The sequence below is a fragment of the Pseudonaja textilis genome, chromosome 4, assembly GCF_049901715.1.
Source record: "Pseudonaja textilis isolate UNSWEBS1 chromosome 4, rPseTex1.2, whole genome shotgun sequence".
Classification (NCBI taxonomy): Eukaryota; Metazoa; Chordata; class Lepidosauria; order Squamata; family Elapidae; genus Pseudonaja; species Pseudonaja textilis.
Window position 1 is genome coordinate 88,744,775 of NC_141993.1, and position 23,508 is coordinate 88,768,282.

The 23,508-nt window shown below is 42.7% G+C and overlaps 1 protein-coding gene across 2 annotated transcripts in view; it reads left to right on the top strand.

The window, feature by feature from the left end:
• Positions 1 to 2,291: 2,291 nt before the first annotated feature.
• LOC113449872 (cytochrome P450 2C8-like) overlaps positions 2,292 to 23,508 on the top strand; it is a 59,348-nt gene continuing 38,131 nt past the window's right edge. The window contains exons 1-6 of one of the 2 annotated variants that reach the window (XM_087933655.1): positions 2,292 to 2,953; positions 6,726 to 6,888; positions 8,136 to 8,285; positions 11,945 to 12,105; positions 16,346 to 16,522; positions 17,462 to 17,603. In XM_087933655.1, the coding sequence (XP_087789781.1) occupies positions 2,780 to 2,953; positions 6,726 to 6,888; positions 8,136 to 8,285; positions 11,945 to 12,105; positions 16,346 to 16,522; positions 17,462 to 17,603 (967 nt within the window). In that variant the 5' untranslated portion in view covers positions 2,292 to 2,779. The remainder of the gene's footprint in view (positions 2,954 to 6,725; positions 6,889 to 8,135; positions 8,286 to 11,944; positions 12,106 to 16,345; positions 16,523 to 17,461; positions 17,604 to 23,508) is intronic. The other variant, XM_087933656.1, reaches the window with a different exon arrangement.

A 23,508-nucleotide genomic window follows, 5' to 3' on the forward strand; every position in this document is an offset into this window, starting at 1 on the left:
AAAAAAAAAATGGGATTGCTTTAATGAAGAGCAGAGAGGGGGCTGCGTTTGGCTGTGCAAGCTCCAAGAATTGTCTCTCAACCATTTCTGAAGTAGGCATTGTCCTATTTTCTCCCTTCCTTCCCATTCCTATTTGAGCTCTTGGTGGCCCAGATATTCAAGGTAGCTCCAAGCCATTGCCAAGAATGTCTGCAGGGTAATTATTAAAATCATTGTGGATGCTGCAACAGTGTGATCAAATCTTTCCTTGGTTTTGTGTGGGTGTGTGTGGGTGTGTGGGCAGGTAGACTTATGACCACAATGGAGCCCCAAATTTCGGCTGTGAAATGAGACATTTGTGAAGTGAGTTTTGTCCCACTTTTACGAACTTTCTCACCACGGTTGTTAAGTGAAACGCTGTCGGCAGTTGATAAGGGAGCAGCAGGGTTGTTTAAGTAAATCTGGCTTCCCTCTGGATGTTGCTTGTCAAAAAAAAGTGCAAAAGGGGATCACGTGATCTTGGGACACTGTGACGGTCATAAGTAGGAACTAGCTGCAAGCATCTGGATTTTGATCAGCTGAGCAGGAGGATGCTACAAAGGTCATAAGTGTGAAAAAAGGTTCATGTATGTCAGGGGTCACCAACCACCGGTCCCTGGACCGGTACCGGTCTGTGGAACAATTTCTACCGGGCCACCAGTTTGCTGGGCGCCGCCATCTTGTTTTGATGAAAAAGTGCTTCCGGTGAGCTTTTCCGGAAAGCGGCATTTGGGTGCTGAAAGAATCCTCGCGCCTTAGTTTCATTGGGGGGGGGGGGGGCGGCTTCAAACAAAACTAAGGTGTGAGGATTCTTTCAGCACGCATGGCAAGGGGAGCCAAGCGACCGTCCCGAAGCCGTCGTGAAGCCCATCGACACAGGTACAAAGAAGGAGTTGAAGGTGGCGGGGAGAAGCGGGGGACGGCTGGCTGGCCGGTTGCTCAGCTCACCTTGCCATGCGTGCTGATGCCAGTACCAGGCCGCGGATGATTTTGTGATGCCGGTACCGGGCCGCGGCACAAAAAAGGTTGGGGACCACTAATGTACGTGACAGTGCCATTGTAACTTTGAACCAGTGGTGGCATTCTACTGGTTTGGCCCGGTTCTGCTGAGCCGGTAGCAGCGCTAAGCGGCAGAAACTAAACCAGTTCTTTCCACCGCTCTGCTGTTGGGCCCACCTGCCCACCCAGGCACCCATACTCACCTTTATGCTCTGAATTTGAAGCGTAGCTGCTTTGCGTGGAACAGCAGAGCGCCATGCAGCAGCTGCTGAAGCGACTGGGTGAATGCAGGCTTGCCTGAAGTGAGTTAGAATGCCTCTGTGCAAAGTGCAGGCTTGGCGTATGCACGCAAAGTGTGAGCACGCATGCAAAGCACGTTCACCAAGCCATACCCACTGTGAAAAGTGAACCAATGTAACTCCATTTTAGATAAGCTCTCCATTTTGTATTTTATACTTTTCCATTGTGTGTATGTGTGTGTGTGTTTCAAAAAAGCAACCTCAGTGGTTTTTCAGAGAAACAAGAACAAGGAAGTGTTTATTGCTTAACTAGTATACGTGCAAAGTTCCAGATAGATGAAGCAACAGAATGTTCCGTATTGCTGATACATTGTATCTCGCTTCTTTGTACTGGGAGTATAAAAATGTGTGTTTAACTTAGCTCTGAGTTCCATCCTGCTGCCTTGGATGTGAACCCGCTTCTGCAGAATCGTAACAATAAACTGCTTTGTCTTGAAGAAGTTCCGTGTCGCGTCAGCGTCTTGTGCGAACGCAATATCACACCACCAAACCAGTGGTAAAAATATTTGAATCCCACCACTGTTTTGAACCATCACTAAAACTACCTGTACTCCCAATAAGAGGTTACTTAAATTAGAGGGCCATGAATTAAGATTTGGATGGCACGGCTCCCTCTGGCACGATAAAAATGAATCTACAGTTGGTTTTAATAACCATTTTGTTAGACGTGGCCTACTAAAGTTTGGAATAAATATAAACAAGGCTGTCCCATCCCATTTTCAGTCTCTGCGCACCCCATTTTCCGCCCACTTTGATCCCCACCGCCTGAAATGGGTGGAAAATGGGGTGTGCAGAGGCCGAAAATGAGATGCGGAGACTGAAAATGCGGCGTGTCGTTGTCTCAGGCCTTCATGGCCCATTGATGGCGGGTTGAGGGGTGGAGGCGCTGAGTTTCTGCCTCTCTGAGTTTCTATTTCTCTTTTAGGGGAAATATTCTGCCTTTTTAGTATATCATAAAATGTTTCCTTTTTCTAGGGCGGGTTATAACTTCCAACAGTGACAAGACAGTCCCAGGTCCAATCCTTGAGGGGCTGTTGGAGAGAGGAGGAGAGGGGGGGTCAAGCTATTTTCCAAAGCACCTGAAAGGCCAGACAAGGAATAATGGATGGAAACTGATCAAGCAGAGAGATTTCAGCTAGAAATAAGGAGAGTTTAATCTGACAGTTTAATCTTTCCGCCAGCTTAAACTTCTGCAGAAGCCACAGTGGTGGAAGAGAAGTTATCCAGGGGTAGGCCCGCCGGTTGTTCCATTTAACCTTACAACATAATTTGCTGAACCGGATCCCAAGAAGAAAATGCCCTGAGATGTGGAATGGGAAGCAGATTTGCCAAAAGAGGCAGGGCAAATTTAAATCCTCTGGGTAAGATCCTGCCCATGGGAACAAAATTGGAAAAGCAAAAGGATTTTGCAGGCAAAAGTCTTACCACAGAGCAGGCAGACTCCTTGGAGAAGCTGCACAGAAATGCTGGTGCTAAGCTCAATTTTCCTCACTCTCCTCCTCTGCCTCCTGGTTGTCCAACTGGTGAAGCTGCAGGTTCGGAGAAGGCACTACCCACCTGGACCGACCCCTCTGCCTTTCATCGGATGCTTATGGCACCCCAAATTTTTTATATTTAGCCGGGAACTCTTGACAGAGGTAAGAATTTTCTATCCCTTTCACCAGCTGATTAACTCGGATCAGAAAAATGAAGTAATGGACTGCCATTTGTCAGAAATGGTGTAGGGTCTCTTGCTTGGGTGAGAGGGGTTGGACTAGATGACCTACAAGGTCTCCCTCCAACTCTGTTAATCTGTTATTGTTAGGGGAGAGGTGTGCCGATACATATTTAGAAGCAAAGAAATGAAAGTATGGAAGATGGCCCTTCAGAAGTAGATACAGGTAGTCCTTGACTTACAACAGTTCATTTAGTGACTGTTCAAAGTCATGATCAAAATTCAGATGTTTGGCAACAATACAGGTAACAACAAAACAGAACAATGCAGATAACAACAGAACAGAATAATACAGGTAACATCAAAACAGAACAATATAGGTAACAACAAAACAGAATAATACAGATAACAACAGAACAGAATAATACAGGTAACAACAAACCAGAACAATACAAGTTAGTCCTTGACTTACAAGAGTTCATTTAGTGACCGTTCAAAATTAAGATGGCATTGGAAAAATGTGACGTATGACCATTTTTCACAGTTACAACTTTTGCAGCATCCCCATGATCACATGATCAAAATCCAGATGTTTGGCAACTGGTTCGTATTTACGACCGTTGCCATGTCCCCAAGGTTATGTGATCCTCTTTTGCGACCTTCTGACATGCCAAGTCCATGGGGGAAGCCAGGTTCATTTAACAACCGTGGGTCTAACTTATCAACGGCAGCGACTCTCTTAACAACCGTGGCCAGAAAAGTGATGAAAGAGGCCAAAAGGCCATTTAAAAAGATGTCTCACTTCACAACAGAATTGTCGGGCTCGATTGTGGTCATAAGTCGAGGCCCTGCCATTTATTGCTAAGTGGCATTGTGGCTTTTGTGTTGTAGCCAAAAGAGTGGGAGGATCAAATCTATTTTTCTTTTTTGTAAGAGCTACTCTTTGCGCTCACCGTGTTTTCTAATTGGACAAATCTTGATCTTTTTTGATCATGCAATAATAGCCACACACAAAAGAAAACTTGAGGTAAATTTTTAGCGATTTCTGTTGGTCCTCTTCCGACATCAATATCTCTGGTCATTTTGTACACTGAAACATGTGCAATATGTGCTATAATAGGGAAATCGGTAACAGTAAAAAGCAGTAAAAACTGCAGTGGTGGTGATGCTACCGGTTTGGCCCAGTTCGCCTGAACTTGTAGTAAAATAAAAGCCACGACAGCCTCCTGCAGTCCTCTGCTGTATTGACTGCCAATAGCAACAGTCTGTCTGCGATTCCAGAGCCCTCATAGGCTAGAGGCCTGGTATCAAAACAGAACAGAACAGAACAGAATAGAATAGAATAGAATAGAATAGAATAGAATAGAATAGAATAGAATAGAATAGAATAGTCAAACAGCTATCTCAGAAGAACATGGGGGCAAACTTTTTCCAGTTGCCAAAAAAAAGGAGGTCCATTTGTTGGACCATTTATTGAGAGGAACGAAGGACTCTCGAGGGGCCTGCCTTGCCTTGACCACCTGGGCTATAAAATAAGTGTGAAAAACCATCATACTTTTTTCAATGCTGTTGTAACTTTGACTGGTCACAAAATGAATGGTTGTTAGTTGCGGACAACCTGCATTCTGTTTAGGGTGCAGGAAAGAGGCCACGGTATTGCCTGGTGTCCTATTTGCCAACTCTGTTCTGCTGTCTATACTTAGTGTTGTGGCTCTGGGCTTGGATTCAGCTCCTGTGACTGATATGAGTTCAAGTAAGGAGGTCATGGCAGAAAAATATGAGCCGGCATGGCTCAGTGATTGGACTGGTAACCAGGATGAGGAGATGGACGTGACAAAGGACGACAGACCTGATGTATTAGAATTGTCAGGACCTTTGACTTCCTCTGGTTCCTTATCTGATCAACAGCCGGGAATGGCTGACAGGGAAGTTTTGAGAGAGTCTTCTAGTGGCAATGAGAACTTGGAAAATTTGTGGTTAAATGTAAGGAACAGAAGACAGTTGAGAAGGCAAAATCAGCTGGAGCGAATGAGGAGAGCGAGTCAGTAAATTAGCACGTTGCCTCAATGAGTATAAAAGGACACAGCTGGGCTGGTACAATTTGCCAGGAACAAAGTGACTTATTTGAGTGAGGACGTTACAGCAAGAAGCTCTGAGACTAGAGATTTATTGCCAGGACTGGTTTGCCGGACAGAGTAAAGATTTATACTATGGATTGAGATTCCTGCCAGCCGTTATCTTGTAAGACTTCTTTCCGTTTGATTTAATTGTGAAACGGCTGCTTTCTGTTTTGTTCGTTGGAATTTTGAAGGGGAGTCATAACACCTAGAAGGCTTAAAGCTGGAGTAACCAAAGGTTACTCTACATGCCACTTACTCACAGGATGCCAGCAGGTCAGTTGAAATACCAGTTTGGCGAACCAGATGTAACTTTATCATCCGGTTTGCCCGAACTGGTCTGAACTGGTCGAATCCCACCACTGCTTTGTTTATTTTATGCCTGTTAACTATTTTTGATGCTTGCTGACGTCTAATAAAGAAACATCATTTTTTTTCTGCCATCTAAAGGGAGTGCCATTTGCACTTCCTCTGCTCTGAATGTAAGGATGACTTGGTATTGGGCTGGGTGCAAATTAAACGTCACCCACAACTTTCCAGCAACATTGAAAATCTCCTTATTCCACTTAACTTTGTTCACAACTCAGGCCACATTTTTTTTAAAAAAATCTATGCTTTTTCTCCCTGCTTTCTTTTTTAAAAAACGATTTAACTGAATGAAATCTTTCAGAGAATTGAAAAGTTTGCACACTCCCTTGTGTATTGTTGTTTAACTTAATAAAGATGTTATCTAGTGTGCAGACCGAGTAGATTTATTTATCTATTTATCATTTTTGCAGCAACACCCATCTCATCTAAAATCTCCGGGATAACACTGGACAGTGGACAAATGTTATTTTTTCTGGGAATAGGAATAGAGTCCACCTTATCAGTTTCCTCCTCTTCTTCCTCCTCGCAAACCCCACCCCCTTCCAGCACTGATAATGTTACCTAGTTGGGTACTGAAATGTCTTCAAGAAACCAACTAACCTTAGAGAGCACCAAGGACTCTACAGTCCTCCTCCTCCTTCTCCTCCAAACTCCTCTCCCTTCTAACACTGATAGTGTTCCCTAGTTGGGCGATGAAATGTCTGCAAGAAAGCAACCAAGCTCAGAGAGTACCAAGAACACCGCGGTCCTCTTCCTTCTCTCCTATCTGTAATGAATCTAATGAATTTAAGCTTTTATTCAAATGAAAATAAATTATATAGTCACCAAGAATCTTAAAGACCGTGTCACAGGGGTTGGGCTGCTGGGGGTTCACGGCGGGTTGGGAGAGCCCCTCGCTAAGATTCTGTGCAGTTTGGAGAACCTCCAAATCCCCACTCCTGGCTGGCTCCACCCTTCCTCTCCCCTCCCCTCCCCTCCCCTCCCCGGAGTCTTCATGTGGCCTGTTTTGGATGCAGGTAAATGCAGGGCGCACATAGAGGCTCAGGAAGGGCAAAAAACAGGCTTCCTGGAAGTTGAGGAAGGCCGGAAAGGAGCCCATTTTTGGCTTCCAGAGAGCCTCCGGAGCCCGGGGAGGGTAAAAACACCCCCCACCAATCAGGGTGCAGGAGGCTGACTAGGCCACGCCCACCATGGCCACGCCTACCCAGAAACAGGGCAGAGGACCCTTTTGCTAAAATATATGACCGTGTGGGATCGTTTTTCTAACAGATGTCCAAGATCTACGGGAATATCTTCACGTTGTGGTTCGGGCCCTACCCTGTGATTATATTACATGGCTTCCAAGCTGTGAAGGACGGTCTCACCAGCCACTCTGAAGATGTTTCTGGCCGGCCTCTGCTCCCCCTTTTCAAAACAGTGGGAAACAACAAAGGTAAGAACGATCAACTTTCTTCAGATGTCGGCACCGGAGGCAGGACAATGTTCATTTCTTTGGTGTCACCTTTGTCGTGGTTCTGCTAGTCCTCTACTTACAACCACATTTGGGACTGGAACTTTTGTTGCTAAGCAAGGAGGTCGTCTAGTGAGTTACACCTGACTTTGCCGCCCCTTTTTGCCACGGTCATGAAGTGAATCCAGCTTCCCCCATCAGATTTGCTTGTCAGAAGCTGCCTAGGAAAGTCACAGATGTTAATTACGTGACCCCCCAGGATGCTGCAAACCATCGTAAATACATGCCAGTTGCCAAGCACCCAATTTTTGCTCATGTTAGCATGACACTGAGGAGTGGTCCTAACTAAGTCACTTTTCTCAGCATTGTCAAATGGTTATTAAAGGAATTGTCATAAATCGGGAACTACCTGTACAGTGGCAATACACAAAGTAACTTCAGTCTGTAACTTCAATAAACTCTCAATTTTATCCATAAGAAAATTGCCATTTTCCCCCCTGGAAAATTATTGGCTCCTTTTTTAAAACAACGATGTTGAACTAGAATAATTGTTTCATGGGGATAATTCACAAAAAATTAGAATGACATTAATGTTCCTTTCTTTGGTTTAACAAGAATTTACATCCTTAAATATTGACATACCCAGCATATGTATTTTTTAAAAATTAAATAAACCTTCCAGGAGTTTGAATCTCCATGGAAGAAGATGTAGAGCTGCAAATTAAATTTTAAGGAAATTGACCCGCTACGTCTCCCTTAATTCTCTTGTCCCCTTTTAGTTATTCCTGGTTTATTTAGCCTTCCTGTTTTATGATACTGTTTCCTAGTAACTCCAAAGCCCATGCTACCCACTTGGCAGAATTGGACTTCCAGTTTCAGAGGCAGCTTTACATTACAGATGTGATCAGCCACGGTAGCGCAGTCTTTAGAATGCAGTATGGCGGGTTAATTCTGCTGACTGTCAGCAGTTCGATCCTGGCCAGCTCCAGGTTAACTCAGCCATACATCCTTCCGAGGTCGGTAAAATGAGGATCTAGATTGTTGGGGGCAAATATGCTGGCTCTGTAAAACTGCTCAGAGTAAAGCATGGTGAAGCGGTATATAAGTCTAAGTGCTATTGCTGTTTCGATCACAATATTCTGAGAAAGGTACTGTATTTTGCCCTTCTGTCAGTTCCAAAGATTTGAATAAGGCCAATAATCTGTCGTCCGGTGGTTCTGTGTCATCAGGAATCACACTTTCCTCGGGCCAGAACTGGAAGCATCAAAGACGATTTTCAATGGCGGCTCTGAAGACCCTGGGCATGGGGAAGAGCGCTCTGGTGTATCAGATTGAAGAGGAAGCCCAGAGTTTGGTGGAAGTGTTCAGGAAAACTGAAGGTATTGCTATGGAGGCGAGTGCCTTTATCTTTTGGCTGGAAACCTGTATTTTCTTATTTGTTTTAATTTTCCAAAATGTAAAAGCTATGACAAAGAAGACAGGCTGAAGTCATATTTTATTATTTTATTTTATTTTATTATTTTATTTTATTTTATTTTATTTTATTTTATTTTATTTTTTTATTTTATTTTATTATTTTATTTTATTTTATTTTATTTTATTTTATTTTATTTTATTTTATTTTATTTTATTTTATTTTATTATTTTATTTTATTTTATTTTATTTTATTATTTTATTTTATTTTATTTTTATTTTATTTTATTTTATTTATTTTATTTTATTTTATTTTATTTTATTTTATTTTATTTTATTTTATTTTATTTATTTATTTTATTTTATTTTATTTTATTTTTTTGATTTGTCAGTTGCTTACAAGATAATAGGAATAAGTGTAAACATGAGTAAGAATACAGGAAATCGGTACGAATAAATGGGGACAATAGGACAGGGACGGGAGGCACGATGGTACACTTATGCACGCCCCTTACATATCTCTTAGGGATGGGGTGAGGACAATAGTGGATAGTTTGAGGTTAAAGGAGTAGGGGTTAGAGGATGTAACAACAGAGTCAGGTAGTGCATTCCAGGTATTGACCACTCTGTTGCTGAAGTCGTAATTTCTGCAATCAAGTTTGGAGAGGTTTACATTGAGTTTGTATCTGTTGTGTGCTCTTGTATTGTGGTCGAAGCTGAAATAGTCATTGACTGGTAGGAGACTGTAGCAGATAATTTTGTGTACTATGCTTAAGTCCAATCATAGGAGGCATAGTTCTAGGTTGACCAAGCCCAAAATTTCAAGCCTGGTGAGATAAGGTATTCTATGGCGAGCAGAGGGGTGTAGTACTCTTCTCGTGAAATACTTCTGGACTCGCTCAATTCTATTAATGTCCAATATACAGTGAGGATTCCAGACAGATGAGCTGTATTCGAGTATTGGTCTAGCAAAAGTTTTGTATGCCCTAGTTACTGTTAAATAACTGGAGGAGAAGCTTCATGATTTACAACTCTTAATGCCTTTTCGGCAATGCTGTTACAGTGAGCTCTGGCGACTTAAATTGTTTGATATGAGTACTCCAAGGTCCTTGACAGAGTGAGGGTCGTCAACGAGGTCATATCCGCCAAGCTTGTATTTGGTGTATTGATTTTTTTTTTACCTATGTATAGGACAGAGCATTTGTTGGTCGATATTTGGAGTTGCCAATTGTTTGACCATTCAGACACATAATCAAGGTCACTTTGAAGGACAGTAGCATTGTCGGTGGTGTTGAATAGTTTTATGTCATCCATGAAGAGGATGCAATTGCTTATAAGGTGATTGTAAAAGGTGATTTATGTAGAGTATAAAGAATGTGGGTCCTAGAACTCTGCCTTGGGGAACACCGCTGTTAACTGGATCAGGGTTTGATATTGCGCTCCCTATTTTTACAATTTGTTGGCTATTTGACAGGAACGCAGTTATCCACTTATTAAGGGAACTGGAAATGCCAAAAGAGTTTAGTTTTAACAGTAGTTTGTCGTGTAACACCAAATCAAAGGCTTTGCAGAAGTCTATGTAAATTGTATCTATTGCTTTACCCTGGTCGAGAAAAGTAGTCCATATGTTTTTACAGTGTAAAGTTGTAGCAAAATTTAATAATAATAAAAAAGTTTAATAAAATAAATAAAAACAGAAATGGCTGTGAAAGGCTGACTCACAGCCGAACACTATACAGAAGCCTGATGATGGCAGAAGAGATTCTGCCGAAACGTTGCTACAACTTTAAAAGCACAACTATAATGATGTGGGAAAATACCCGAACAAAGGTGAATACTATATGTGTGTGTGTGTGTGTGTGTGTGTGTATGTGTATGTGTATGTATATGTATATATGTATCTACGAAAATCTACGAAAATCTACGAAAACACACACACACACATATGTTTTCGTAGATTTTCGTAGATACATATATACATTTACATATACATATACATATACACATACATATACATATTTGTTTTCGTAGATTTTCATGGGTACAGGTATGCAGGTCTTGGTGTGTTCAGGTCTTTTCCCGTGTAAGATTGAGAGTATCTTGGCAACATTTCAGTGAGGTCCCATTTGCCATCTTCAGGCTGGTGCTTTTGGCTTCGTGCTTGTGCAAGCAAAGCATGATCAGAGCTGCCGTCTCCCTATATATACTGGTAGGGAGGTTGGCTGTGTTGTTATTTCTTGATTGGTTGATGGAGTTGATGTTTGCAGATTGGCTGGCTTTTTCTTAAGAACATGTGTGGCTTAGGTATTGGCTATGTGTCTATCAGCCTCCTGTGTTGTATTGACCTGGGTAATGCCAGAAACATGGTTTCCTAGTTGCTAGATGTTGCTAGATGTTCTGATGTTCGATGTTGGTTGGTTTGCATTTTTCCCTATTGACTGTTGCTGATCGTCGTTCTTCTTGGATTGCTGTGAGTCTGTTTACTGAACTGTTTATGATACTGGACTTTGTTATTTGGATTATCACTGGACTGAAAACTGACTGCTTTAACCATGTATGACTTGGTCTGTTTGTTGGACTTTGATTAACCATTTACTGGAAGTACATTTTACTACTATTTTACTATTCTACTATGTACTACTACTACATTTTACTATTCAGTGTATCTGTATGCTGGTTGTGTGTTATTCAACATCACTCACACTAACATCAGAAAATCATCCGTGGCCTGGTACCGGCATCAGCACTCATGGCAAGGCGAGCCGAGCGACCGGCCAGCCAGCCGTCCCCCACTTCTCCCCGCCACCTTCAACTCCTCCTTTGTACCTGTGTCGATGGGCTTCGCGACGGCTTTGGGACGGTCGCTCAGCTCGCCTTGCCATGTGTGCTGAAAGAATCCTCGCGCCTTAGTTTTGTTCGAAGCCGCCCCCCCCCCCTCGATGAAACTAAGGTGTGAGGATTCTTTCAGCACCCAAATGCTGCTTTCAACCCGGAAAAGCTCACCGGAAGCACTTTTTCATCAAAACAAGATGGCGGCACCCAGCAAATCGGCGGCCCAGTAGAAATTGTTCCACAGACCGGTACCGCTCCAGGGACCGGTGGTTGGGGACCCCTGATCTAGATGATTTCCTTAGGATATTTTGTGAGATGAGTGAGACCAGCTGGTATCTTTAAGTGGTGCAAATGGATCTAAGGCTTGCTTCTCCTGGGTGTGCCCTTTCTGGAGAGCTTAAATGACCTCTCTGCTAAAGAGTTTCACTTTATGAGCAAGAGTTGGCTGTTGATAGTTATCATTGCATTTTAACTATTTTAATTTTTCAAGATGCTCTTGCATCCTGCCTGATTTGTAACTCTGGGTTGCAGGTCTTTTTAATCTAATTATTGGTTCTTGCCTATCCAACTGGTCATTAGGGCAGAGAACAGGTTATTAAATTATTAGAATCCCACACCTGATTTCCATCCATTGCTTCTTATCCTGCCTTCAGGGTTGACTGCCTGTTCTTTGTGGCAAACCATCAAGGACCGGAAGATGCTATTGTGTCATCCTTAGTCTTTCTCCACACAGGCCCTATGCAATCTTTGCAAGAGGCAGGCCGGTCACCGAGTCCCTCTTTCTCTTTGCAGGAAAACCCATGAATCCTTCTTTCGCCCTGAACCTCGCGGTTTCCAACGTGATTTGTGCACTCGTCTTTGGCCATCGTTTCTCCACAGAAGACAAGACTTTTCATCACCTGCTGGAAGCCATTGAGATGTTTTTCAATGCCCCTGAGGGTGTCGCGAGTAACGTGAGCTGATCCCTTCTTTTCTTTTTCTTAAGAGAATCAAAATGTTACAATCACTGAAGAGGCTTAGAGGTTGTGGGTCAAAAAAAGCCCTGCAATGGGTACTAAAGGCTAGTCGGGAAGCAGGCCTATCTGCAGCGAGAGGAGTCCCCCCAAAAAAAATCAAAATGGCAGCCATGACGGTGCAATGAAAAACCCAGCCCCCTGTTTTGTGGGTCACACAGATGTGAAAGGGATTAAATTGTGGTGGTAGCCATATTTCTCATCCTATCCTTGCCGAGTGAGATTGGTTGGGTTTCCCGTACAGATTGTCCTTGAATTACGACCATAATGGAGCCAGGCCATCATTGTTGTCACTTGTGTTGGTCGTAAAACTTTTCGTGTTGTTTATAAAATTGTGTAACCAATCATCTGCAGAGATTCTCAGTCATCCAGGTCATGGTTGTTCCAAAGGAGCTTTTTCAGGAGGAAACTGGACTTTCTTGTTTTTTCTTTGAACACATTTTGCTTCTCATGCTGAGGACACAGATAAACCTCCAAGTGCTTCAATGACCCTCAAAAGGGTGCAAATGACCAGCTGTCTGCAAGGAATACTAATCCTTCCATCCTCCCACTATCCAGTGAGAGCTGAAGAAGCTTCTTGGATGAGAAGCAAAACGTCTTCAAGGAAAATCCTGTTGCCTTTTTGGGACAAGGACAGCAACATTTTTAAGATGAAAAATCCCTGCTAATGATACTGTCTGATGTTCCCCTCTAAGGGGAAATGATAATCTCAGATTTTAATCTAAGGGACAGTGACATCAATTTCAGTGGTAGGATTCAAAACAATTTACTACCTGTTCTGTGGGCCTGGCTTGGTGGGCATGGCAAGGGAAGGATACTGTAAAATCTCCATTACCACCCCACTCCAGGGGGAAGGAGGCAGAGAATAGATGGGGGTGGGGGCCAGTCAGAGGTGGTATTCTAAACTACTCAAAATTTCTTCTACCGATTCTCTGAACTACTCAAAATGTCTGCTATCATCTCTCCAGAACTGGTAGAACCTGCTGAATACCACCTCTGATCAATTTTGAAACTTTAGGCTTAACGATTTTTGCATGTAGTTTTATTTGGATGGATGAAAACTAACCAAGGAGAAAAGCAACCTGGAATTAAGGAGAAATTTCTTGACAGTTAGAACAATTAACCAGTAGAACAGCTTGCCTCAAGAGGTTGTGGGATGCTCCATCAGGTTTTAAGAAGAAACTGGACAGTCACACGCCTGAAACTGTATAAGATCTCCTATTTGAATAAGGGGTTGGACTAGAAGACCTTCAAGGTCCCTTCCAGCTCTATTCTGATTGATTGATGGATGGATGGATGGATGGATGGATGGATGGATGGGTGGATTTAACGAGGGACCTGGAATACTGCCTCAGTATTGTGTTCTACTAAAATAAAAGGAAAAAATTGCCTGGACATTCTCAGAAACCCTGAAAAGGAGAATACAACGCTGAGATATTTCCAAATACAACAGTAAAACCAAAAGATAAGAGCAATAAAGATAAGAAAAAATAAAGAAAGAAAAATAAGGAAATAACTATTCACTGACACTTTTTTTCTTATGCCTCTTCCTCCAAGATTGTTCAAAACAACAAGAATTTAATTCATTCTTTAGTTAAAGAAAGTAGGATAGGATGTTCTGAGTCACGTCAAAGTCTCGATAATTTCTGCCAAGAATATTCTCAAAGATTGTTCTCAACGATTTTGCTCTCAAATAGCAATAGCACTTAGATTTGTATACTGCTTCACAGTGCTTTACAGCCCTCTCTAAGTGGTTTACAGAGTCAGCCTATTGCCCCCAACAATCTAGGTCCTCATTTTTTTTTAATAAAGTTTTATTTGGGTTTTCACAAATACAAAATACAAGTAAAACATCTTTTTGAAAATAGCATGGTCCCGGGTTGAACTTCTTTATACAGACACAAAGCTCAATTTCATGCTCCTTTTTGTGTTCTATTCCATGTCTTATACTATTCTACATTTTCTATATAGTTTTTCCCCTCTTTTAATTTCCTCAAATTTTATTTTGATTATCTCATCTCAATTCAAATTATTATATTTATACTTTTGTCTGTTCTGTTTCAATTTCATATTATCTTTTCTCATTAAACAAATTTTCTCCTGTAGTTACTAATTGGAGAATGACACCTTTATATCTTTTAATTACATCCATTCAACTCTTATTTAAACTTCAATATATATACCTTAAGGTTATGACCTTCAGTATAATACATAATACATAACTTCCAATCGAATTCTGCTGGTACATTCTTATAATACACCCTATATTCTTAAAAAAAAAACACATTATAAATATATGTAATTATAAACCCTCATTCCATTCCAGTTCAGTTCTATCATTAATAATCATTAAAATCTTAACATTTTTAACACTTCTTTTCAATTAAATATCATACTTCCTTAAAGACACATATAATCTCCATAATTAATTTTTCCCTTATTTCTCTTCACATATGTTTTGTTACAATTTTTTATTGACAAGCATTCCACTGAATTACAATAGCTATTTTATCAAACATTTTAATCATACATTGCTTCATATTTTCTAAAGTTATTTCTATTTCTAATATAACAATACAATCTTATGTACCTTTGCAGAATCCCCTTTTCCATTAAATTTTCACCGATTATCTCTAAATAGGCCCCATTTCTCTATATTTTGTTTCTGTCCTTTATAACTTCTTTTCCTTTCTTTCTTCCCTCTCATCTTCTCCCTCCCCTTTTTACCCCCTTGTCTCTCTACATCTAATTCTCTCTTCTGCATTTCCCTCTTCTGTTGCTTTCTGATTTTATACTTATTTTTCACTCTCTTTTTTTGGAGTTGTTTTTCCCAATCTTAAACTTTCCATTCTCTTTCCCCCCTTTCTTTTTTCCCCCCACCTAAGATTACTTGTTCATTAAAGATGGCTTCTTCTTTGTCGCAATCTTCTTGTTCTGCAGGCATTTCTTGTTGTTTCTCATAATTCCAAATTTCCATTTCTAAAAACTGAAATATGCAGCCAAAAGAACCTCTCCCTTCTTGTGCATCTTCTTTGTACTTTGTACTTCCATTTTCAGTTCTTCTAAAAGTGGAGCCATTTTAAACAGTTTAAACAACCACCCAATTGATTTTAGTCATTCAAATACAATAACCAAAAATCCAGAAATCATCAAGTAATCCAAATAGTCCCGAGTTATATTTTCTTATTTCTTTTTCCACTTTCTCTTCCTGGGGTTTTTGTTGTGATATTTCAGTTAAAATGTATCTTTTGGAAGTCTTGTTGCGATTTTGCTGTAAGTTCTTTTTAATTCCAGGCAGTCTCCTCCCTTCCAGAACCTGCCCTTTTATTCTTTTTCTCTCTTTTCCTGTTTTCAAAAGCTTTGGATTATCCAGAAATCTTTATTATCCCTTTGACTTTTTATTTTCAGCATTAAATGCCTATTAATGTCAAAGTGGATTTTTTTCCAATTTCTTGCTTAAGTCTCTTAGCTGTCAGTATAGGAAAAGGAGAAAAAAAAAACCAAATCTTTTCCCTTTTTTCTCTCCTTCGCAGCTTAAAAATCTTCTTAGGGAACAATGTTATTGTTTTTTTTTTAATAGTTTCAATTCCAGGGTACCTTATTTGTTGCTTTTGCTGTTTGACCCAGTCAACCAAAACTTTCTCTTCTTATCTTCCTCCTGCACATTCTTTTCTGGTCGAGTTCTTCTTTGTGGTGGCCATTTCTGATCACAGCTACAACCACCTTCGGGAAAGGGAATAATGGCCAGCTGGGGAGGAGAGATGCGGCTTTCCTCAACCCTGCAGGCAGTCTCCCCCTTCTTCACCACCTCTACGGGGTGGCTTAGCCCTGGAACCAGCTGGCTCGGGGCGCTCCAGCGGCGAGCACGGATCGAAGCCTCGCAGAGATGAGGCTTCGGTCTATTGCCGAAGAAACTCAAACTGGAAGTCCAATCTAGGTCCTCATTTTACCCAACTCAGAAAGATGGAAGGCTGAGTCAACCTTGAGCCTGGTGAGATTTCAATTGCCAAATTGCAGGCAGCTGGCAGGCAGCTGGCAGGCAGCAGAAGTAGCCTGCAGTACTGCATTTTAACCACTATGCCACCAAGGCTCTCAGTTCCTTTTGCCTCTGTTTAATCCTTATTTTTTATTTTATCAATATGGCTTCCTAACTCAGGTGATGTTACTTCTCTTCCACCAGCTGTACAATATTTTCCCCTGGATTATGCATCATGTTCCAGGATCTCATCAGAAGGGATTTTCCTCCTGTGACTTTGTTCGGTCATTCATAAGAGAGGAGATCAAGAAGCACCAAGAAGCAGAGCATCAAGAAAAAGAACAAGACTTCATTCATTTTTACCTGGCTGAAATAGAGAAAGTAAGCAGATACTCTTTTGTGTGACTGTTTTAGGCAGCTTATAACATAACGTCTTCCCAACCTTGGCGACTTCAAAATGGGGGGACTTCTACTCCCAGAATTGCCCAACCATCCAGCTGTGTAGTAGTCTTGAATACCGTCTTCTCTGGGGATTGTGACAGTGCAACATCGGAGTGGATGCCAGGGCTCTGAGACCGACAGGAGGAAATGGCTACCTTTTTTGTCCCTGCCTTCTCCAAAGAGAGAAGGTTGCAACTGTTTGAAATTGGCAATGTTAGAAAGTCTATTTTTATATATAGACCCTGTTTCCCTGAAAATAAGACCTATCCCCCAAAAAGCCCTAGCATGGTTTTTAATGTGTGCACCTGATATAAGCCCTACCACACAAATAAACCCTACTTAAGAGCTTGCACAACTGGCTGCTTGCCCATTCCATCTGGATGCTTGCAGTATGATGGCCATGAGGTGAGGTCGGGGGTGAAGCTGCCCCACATGTTGGGGCCTGGGTGGCCTGGCTGAGGGGGCCCTGAGGTAAGCCGGTGCACCGTTTGTGGGCCAGCTCCACCCCTGCCTCACGATGGTGGCAGTACTGGTATACACCGTGCAACCTCCTGTCCCACGGCAAGCAAGAAAAGTGGGCCTCCCGTACATGGGAAAAAAATAAGACACCCAGAGCAAACAAAGAGTACTGTCGTCATGTGCTTTACTGTTCAACTGTTTTAAACTGTAACAGGAAACAGGAAACTCTCCTCAGAACAAATAGAACCATAGATTACAACCACAGATGCAAACTAAACACTGCCATCTCTTAGCTGAACGATTCTGTAATTGTTGCAATACAAAATAGATGCTAACACATATTCCAACAGGCAAGGACTTGGAGGAAGAGATGACCTTCAAGATTTCTCAGGTGTTTGTTTCTCCATTTTTGTTCTGCAGACGAAAGACCAACCCAAGTCACCCTATGATGAAAAGAACATGGTTCAGAGCATCTTTGATCTCTTCGTGGGGGGAACAGAGACGGCAGGCACCACTCTCTTCTGGGGATTGTTATATATGGTGCTTTATCCTGACATTCAAGGTGAGAGAAGCATCAGAGGCATTCTACTGGTTCGGACTGGTTCGGGTGAACCGGATGTTAAATTTACACCTGGTTCGCCAAACCGGTAGTTGAACCAACCGGCTGGCCCCACCCAACCTGCCCCTCCCCTCCCAGGAGTCTCCACATGGCCAGTTTTGGATGCAGGTAAGTGCAGGATCTGCACGGAAGCTCTGGGAGGGCGAAAAATGGTCCTCCCGGAAAGTTCCGGAAGTCTGGAAATGGGCCTGTTACTGGCTTCCTGTGGGAGCCTGTTTTCCTACTCCCAGAGGCCTGAGGGAAGCCTCCAGACTCTGGGGAAGGTGAAAAACGGCCCTCCCGGAAGTTCTAGTAGGCCACGCCCACAATGGCCATGCCCACCCAGCAACCAGATAGTGAACCGGTTGCTGGGATTTTTGAACTCCACTCCTGATCATAGGATGGATGAGATAGAAGGGACCCTTATAACCCATCTAAGCTTGAGGCCTGAAGCTGCTTGTCGCATCTTCATCTGTAACTGACAATTATTATTGGAAGAATTATTTAGTGATCGCTAGTCCTCAACTTACAATCATAATGCAGGCTCGTCCTTATGGTCTCGAGTCATGACATTTGTTAATGTGATGTGCCCATGTGATCGCCTCGTTTAAGGACTCCAATCCCTCCTCTCCTCATTGCGGTTGTTAAATGACAATCTGGGTTATTAAGTGGAGCATGGGATGGCTCAGGAGTGGAGGAGTTGGTCTTAAAGTCAGTCATAAGGGCAGGTGGATTGCTGCGCACCCAAGATTTGATCAGGCGATCCCAGGAGCACCACCGCAAGTGTAACTTCAGGCAGGGATCATGAGTTGCTTTCTTCAGCACCATCGCAATATCCGACAGTCACTAGACAAATGGTCATAAGTCAAGAGCTACCTGTAGTCAACATTATCCAAATGTCGAGATGTTATTTCTCACTCAAAATATCAGCTGGCCCAAGCAAGGCTAGACTCTGTCTGTTCAGGCCACTGGCATGGTAATAGCACTAGCACTAGCGACAGCACTTAGACTTATATACTTATATACCGCTTCACATTGCTTTACAGCCCTCTCTAAGAGGTTTACAGAGTCAGCCTCTTGCCCCCAACAATTTGGGCCCTCATTTTACCCACCTCGGAAGAATGGAAGACTGAGCTAACCTTGAACCTAGTGAGATTCGGTCTGGTGAACTGCTGGCAGCCGGTGATCAGCAGAAGTAGCCTGCAATACTGCACTCTAACCACTGCGCCACTATGGCTCTATAAGAACATATACCAGTAATCCAGAGAGGGTGATGGGCATGTGACGTATTGGGAAAGGCTAGCTGTTTACACTTGAGTAAACTCAGTAAATGTCCAGGATGTTCCAAGCACGCCCAAGATAACCTGCTTTTAGCATCCTAGATCAATGGCAGATTATGTTTTGATTAACATCTGTTGATGTCTTCTGAAAAGCTGATTGCTCGTCTGTTGCTTTTGAATGCAATATAGCCTGAGTTTCACGCAATATAAATGATCTTATGCAATATTACACATATGCAATATTATAGAATGATAGAATTGGAAGAGACCTTGAAAGTCATCTAGTCCAACCCCCTGGTCAAGCGGGAGACCCCACCCATATCAGACAAATAGCTGTCCAGTCCCTTCTTAAAAGCTTCCCATGTTGGAGCACCCACAGCTTCTGAAGGCAAGTTATGCATGCTTCAAAAATTGTTTAGAAATGGCTTGCAACTTAGGGGAGTGTAAACATAGTCAACTTCAGTTATAACAAACAAACCTATTTCTTAAAATTATGGTGTTAGGACTATCTGGGATCCTCCAAGACTCTATCAGAGGTCTGTGAAATCCACATTACAAATCGAAATCCAACTTTTCAACTTAAAGTTGAAAATGAATACAAATCTAAAACCCCACCAAACAATTGTGAGAAGCAGGCAAGGCATCCGATGCCCCAATTTTTATTTTCAATACGGTACATAGCAATAAACAGATAACTCATACAACAAAAGGTTTCGGGGAGTCCTCTATATGTTGTGTGTCGGGGGGAGGGATGGTTCAGCGGTTAAAGATACTGAGCCCATCAGCTGGAAAACTGACAGGCTGGGTTTGAGACCCGAACAATGCACAATGGGGTGAGCTCCCATCCTCCCCTCAGCTCCTGCTCACCTAACAATGTGAAAACATGCAAATGCAAGTAGATAAATAGGTACCACTTCAATGGGAAGATAATAGAGCTCCATATGTGTTGGAGTGTAGTCATTCCAGCCAAATGACCATGGAAGTGTCTTTGGACAACGCTGACTTCCTTGGCTAAGAAATGGAGATGGAGTCAGGAATAACTTGACAGGGGAAAGAATAGCGGTTGGAAGGGTGTGATGACCCACGGTGGGATACAAAATAAACACCGTCACAAAAAACAGGTGAAGCCCCTTTTATTCCTTCACTTGGCTTCCAAGCTCCAAATGTCCTTGACTGGAGACAAAAAACTCCCACACAAGCAGTTATCAGAGGGAGTAAAATACCATTTAAATTAAAAAGAGTAATAAAACAACACAAACCAGGCAAGATAAGGGCTGGAGGACATCCACAGGTAACACACACTGGGATGGACGCCAAACTCAGAGAGGAACCATAAACTAGAGATATTTCCATGCTTTATTTCCAGCACTCGCCCGTACGCAGGTCCATCCTCTTATCCAGTTGTCATGGCTGCAGCCCATGAAGATGATCAAGGCCCTTTCCTCCCGAGTAGACCACATCTCTCCCTTATCCTCTCCTCCCTGCGTGGCCTAGGATGGAGAGGGGATGGGCCTGGGTCCTCCTCTGACTGCCCAGCCGGCCTCTGCCCTTCCCCAGCCTCCTCCACAACCTCCAGAGCCACACCTCCACTCCCTGTCGGCTGTTCCTCCTCTCCCTCAGAGTCAGTCTCCACCAGGGGCATGACAAAGGGACCTTGGAGGTTCTCTAGTCCAACCCCCTGCTCAGGCAGGAAACCCTATAATATTTCAGACAAGTGGCTGTCCAATCTCTTCTTAACCCTTTACCACACTTGGGAAAGAGCTCCTGACACAATACAATTTAAGAAAAAAACTTCCTTGAAGCATGGAAAGGAGGCCCCCAACCGAAAGATAAGCTGATACTCATGGAAATGGATTTTTTTTATTTAAGAAAAGCACAAAGGGTTTAGTGCTCTACCACAGGAACACTAAATTCAGATTCTAATGGAGATTTCAGTTGGGTAAAATACATGGGCAAGTCCAGAGCACATTTCGACAGATTACTTAATGTGCTGAGCAAGACACCTATCAAAATTTGTCCGCTTCCCAGCCTCACCTTACCTTAAGGCGATTGATTGCTGGGTGTTCTCCTACTAAAACATGTCATTTGGTAGGTGGAGAGTGAGAAAGTGCCAGAGAATTATCTAATCCTTTAATATGCCCTGAACTTAATAGGGCATATTCGCTGTGTTGCGTCTGTGGTTGGATAAGAACCAGCAATAGCAAATTATATGTTGACAAAATTTTCTGCTGATTCAAGGATTGTGGAGAGCTTATTTGAAGGGAACAGACTTTGGAATATCATGGCCCAAAACTAACTCTTATTTAGTTTTGTCTAGTGGGTAAGACCAAACTAATGAATGGGTCAGTGGTTAAAGATGTTGTGCTTGTCAGCTGGAGAGGTTCGAGACCGAGTTCTGTGGGATGGGTGAGTTCCCGTCCTTTGCCTCAGCTTCTGGCCCAGCTAGCAGTTCCAAAGCATGCAAGTGCGAGTAGATAAATAGGTACCACTTCAATCGGGAAGGTAACTGTGTTTTGTGTGCCTTTGGCATAAAATCATGCTGGCCACATGACCATGGAAATTGTCTTTGGACAATGCTAGCTCCTTTGGCCAAGAAATGGAGGTGAGCACTGTGCCCTAGAATCAGACATGACTCACTGGGAAACCTTTATCTTTTAGTAGTTAAGACAACAGGTGTAAAACAAGGAGACGAGTATTCCTACTTCTGCTTTAGGCATCAAAACTGACTGGGTGACTCTGCAGCGGTCATTCTCTCAGCCCAAATCCCAGGGCTGTAGTTGTAGGGAAAATATGAATGGAATGGAATAGAATAGGATAGGATAGGATAGGATAGGATATTGGATGAAGAATGAAATGGAATGGAATGGAATGGAATAGAATACCATGTTTCTCCAACAATATGCCTCCCCATAGGAAGACCCAGCATGTTTTCTAGGCATCAAATGAAATTAAGCCCCTCCCCCCAAATTTAGGCCTATTTTAAAACATGCCAAATGGGGGGGAACGGCGAGGAGCGCCCCACAAGCAGCCATGCCTCGCCATCAGCCATTCCTGGGCGATCATGGTGGAGCACGGAGAGCTCCCTACTCCCGCCAAGCACCTTTGCTGCAGACCCGAGACCTTCAGCGCCCACCGCTGTTGCTTTCCCTTCTGCCGATGCCGCTGCTGCGTTTGGAGCTGCCGCTTCTGCATTTGGAGCGCCACCGCTGTTCGGAGTGCATTTGGAGCCGCAGTGGTGCTCCAAATGGTGGTGGTGTGCCAAATGTGGTGGCAGCCCCAAACGCAGAAGCGGCAGCTCCAAACACGATAGCGGCATGGGCAGAACAGAAAGCCACAGTGGCAGGCGCTGAAGGTCTCGGGTCTGCAGCAAAGGTGCTTGGCGGGAGTAGGGAGCTCTCTGTGCTCTGCCATGATCACCCGTTAGGAGCAGCTGGTGGCAAGGCATGGCTGCCCGTGGGGCGCTCTAGGCGAGGATGCAAGGGAGGGGAATTAAGTCACCCCCGAAAAGATGGCCTAACCATTTTTTCGGGGCTCAAAAAAAAAAAAAGACTTGACCTTATTTTATGAGAAACATGATAGAATAGAATAGAGTAGAGTAGAGTAGGATAGGATAGGATAGGATAGAATAGAATAGAATAGAATAGAATAGAATAGAATAGAATAGAATAGAATAGAATAGAACTGGAAGGGACTTTGGAAGTCTTCTAGTCCAGCCCCCTGCTCAAGCAGGAGAACCTATACAATTTCAGATAAGTGGCTGTCTAGTCTCTTCTTAAAACCTTCAGTTCTTAAAAACCTCCAAAGAGGAGGAAGGAGTATTAGGGTATGTTCACAGCTTTGGGGTGTACGTGAAAAAAAGGTGGAATTAAAAAATAGTTAATTCAGTCACCAGTTTAAGCCTGTTGAATGAATTGTAGTCCTTGACATGTGAACACAAATGGGACTTCAACTCTTCTCTCCGTGGTGGCTTTTAGGTGAGTTGATTTCAAGGCTTTTTTTTTTTTTGCCATGGTCGTTAAGTGAATCCTAGGTGGTTACGTGAATCACACAGTGGTTAAGCACATCGGCTTCCTGACTTTGCCTGTCAGAAGCCATCTGGGAAGATGGCAAATCACATGAGACCCCAGGAAGCTGCACCAATGGTAAATAAATGCTGGTTGCCAAGAAACGCCCCAATTTTGACCATGTGACCACAAGAGATGCAGCAACAGTCATAAGTGTGAAGGCTGATCATAAGTCACTTTTTCAGCACTGCCGTAATTTCAAACGGGTTGTAAACAAATGTAAGTCAAGGACTACTTGTATTGCAGTAGGTATGTTTGCCGCCTTTTTATTTATTAAAAAAAATATAGAATTGAGATACAAATAAATAAAGAAATAGCAAAGAATTGGCAATCTTTGAATGGACAGGAAAGATGATGCAGAAAGGATAACTAAATAAAGGATAACTCAACTAAAAAATAATAATAATACTCCTTTGATCTTTTTAGCTGGCAGAAAAAGGGAGGGGGGGAAGCAGCGCATTTCTTAAATGCCTTAGATAATCGCTTTGGCAGCCCAAAGTTGTCGGTACGAAAGAATATTACTGG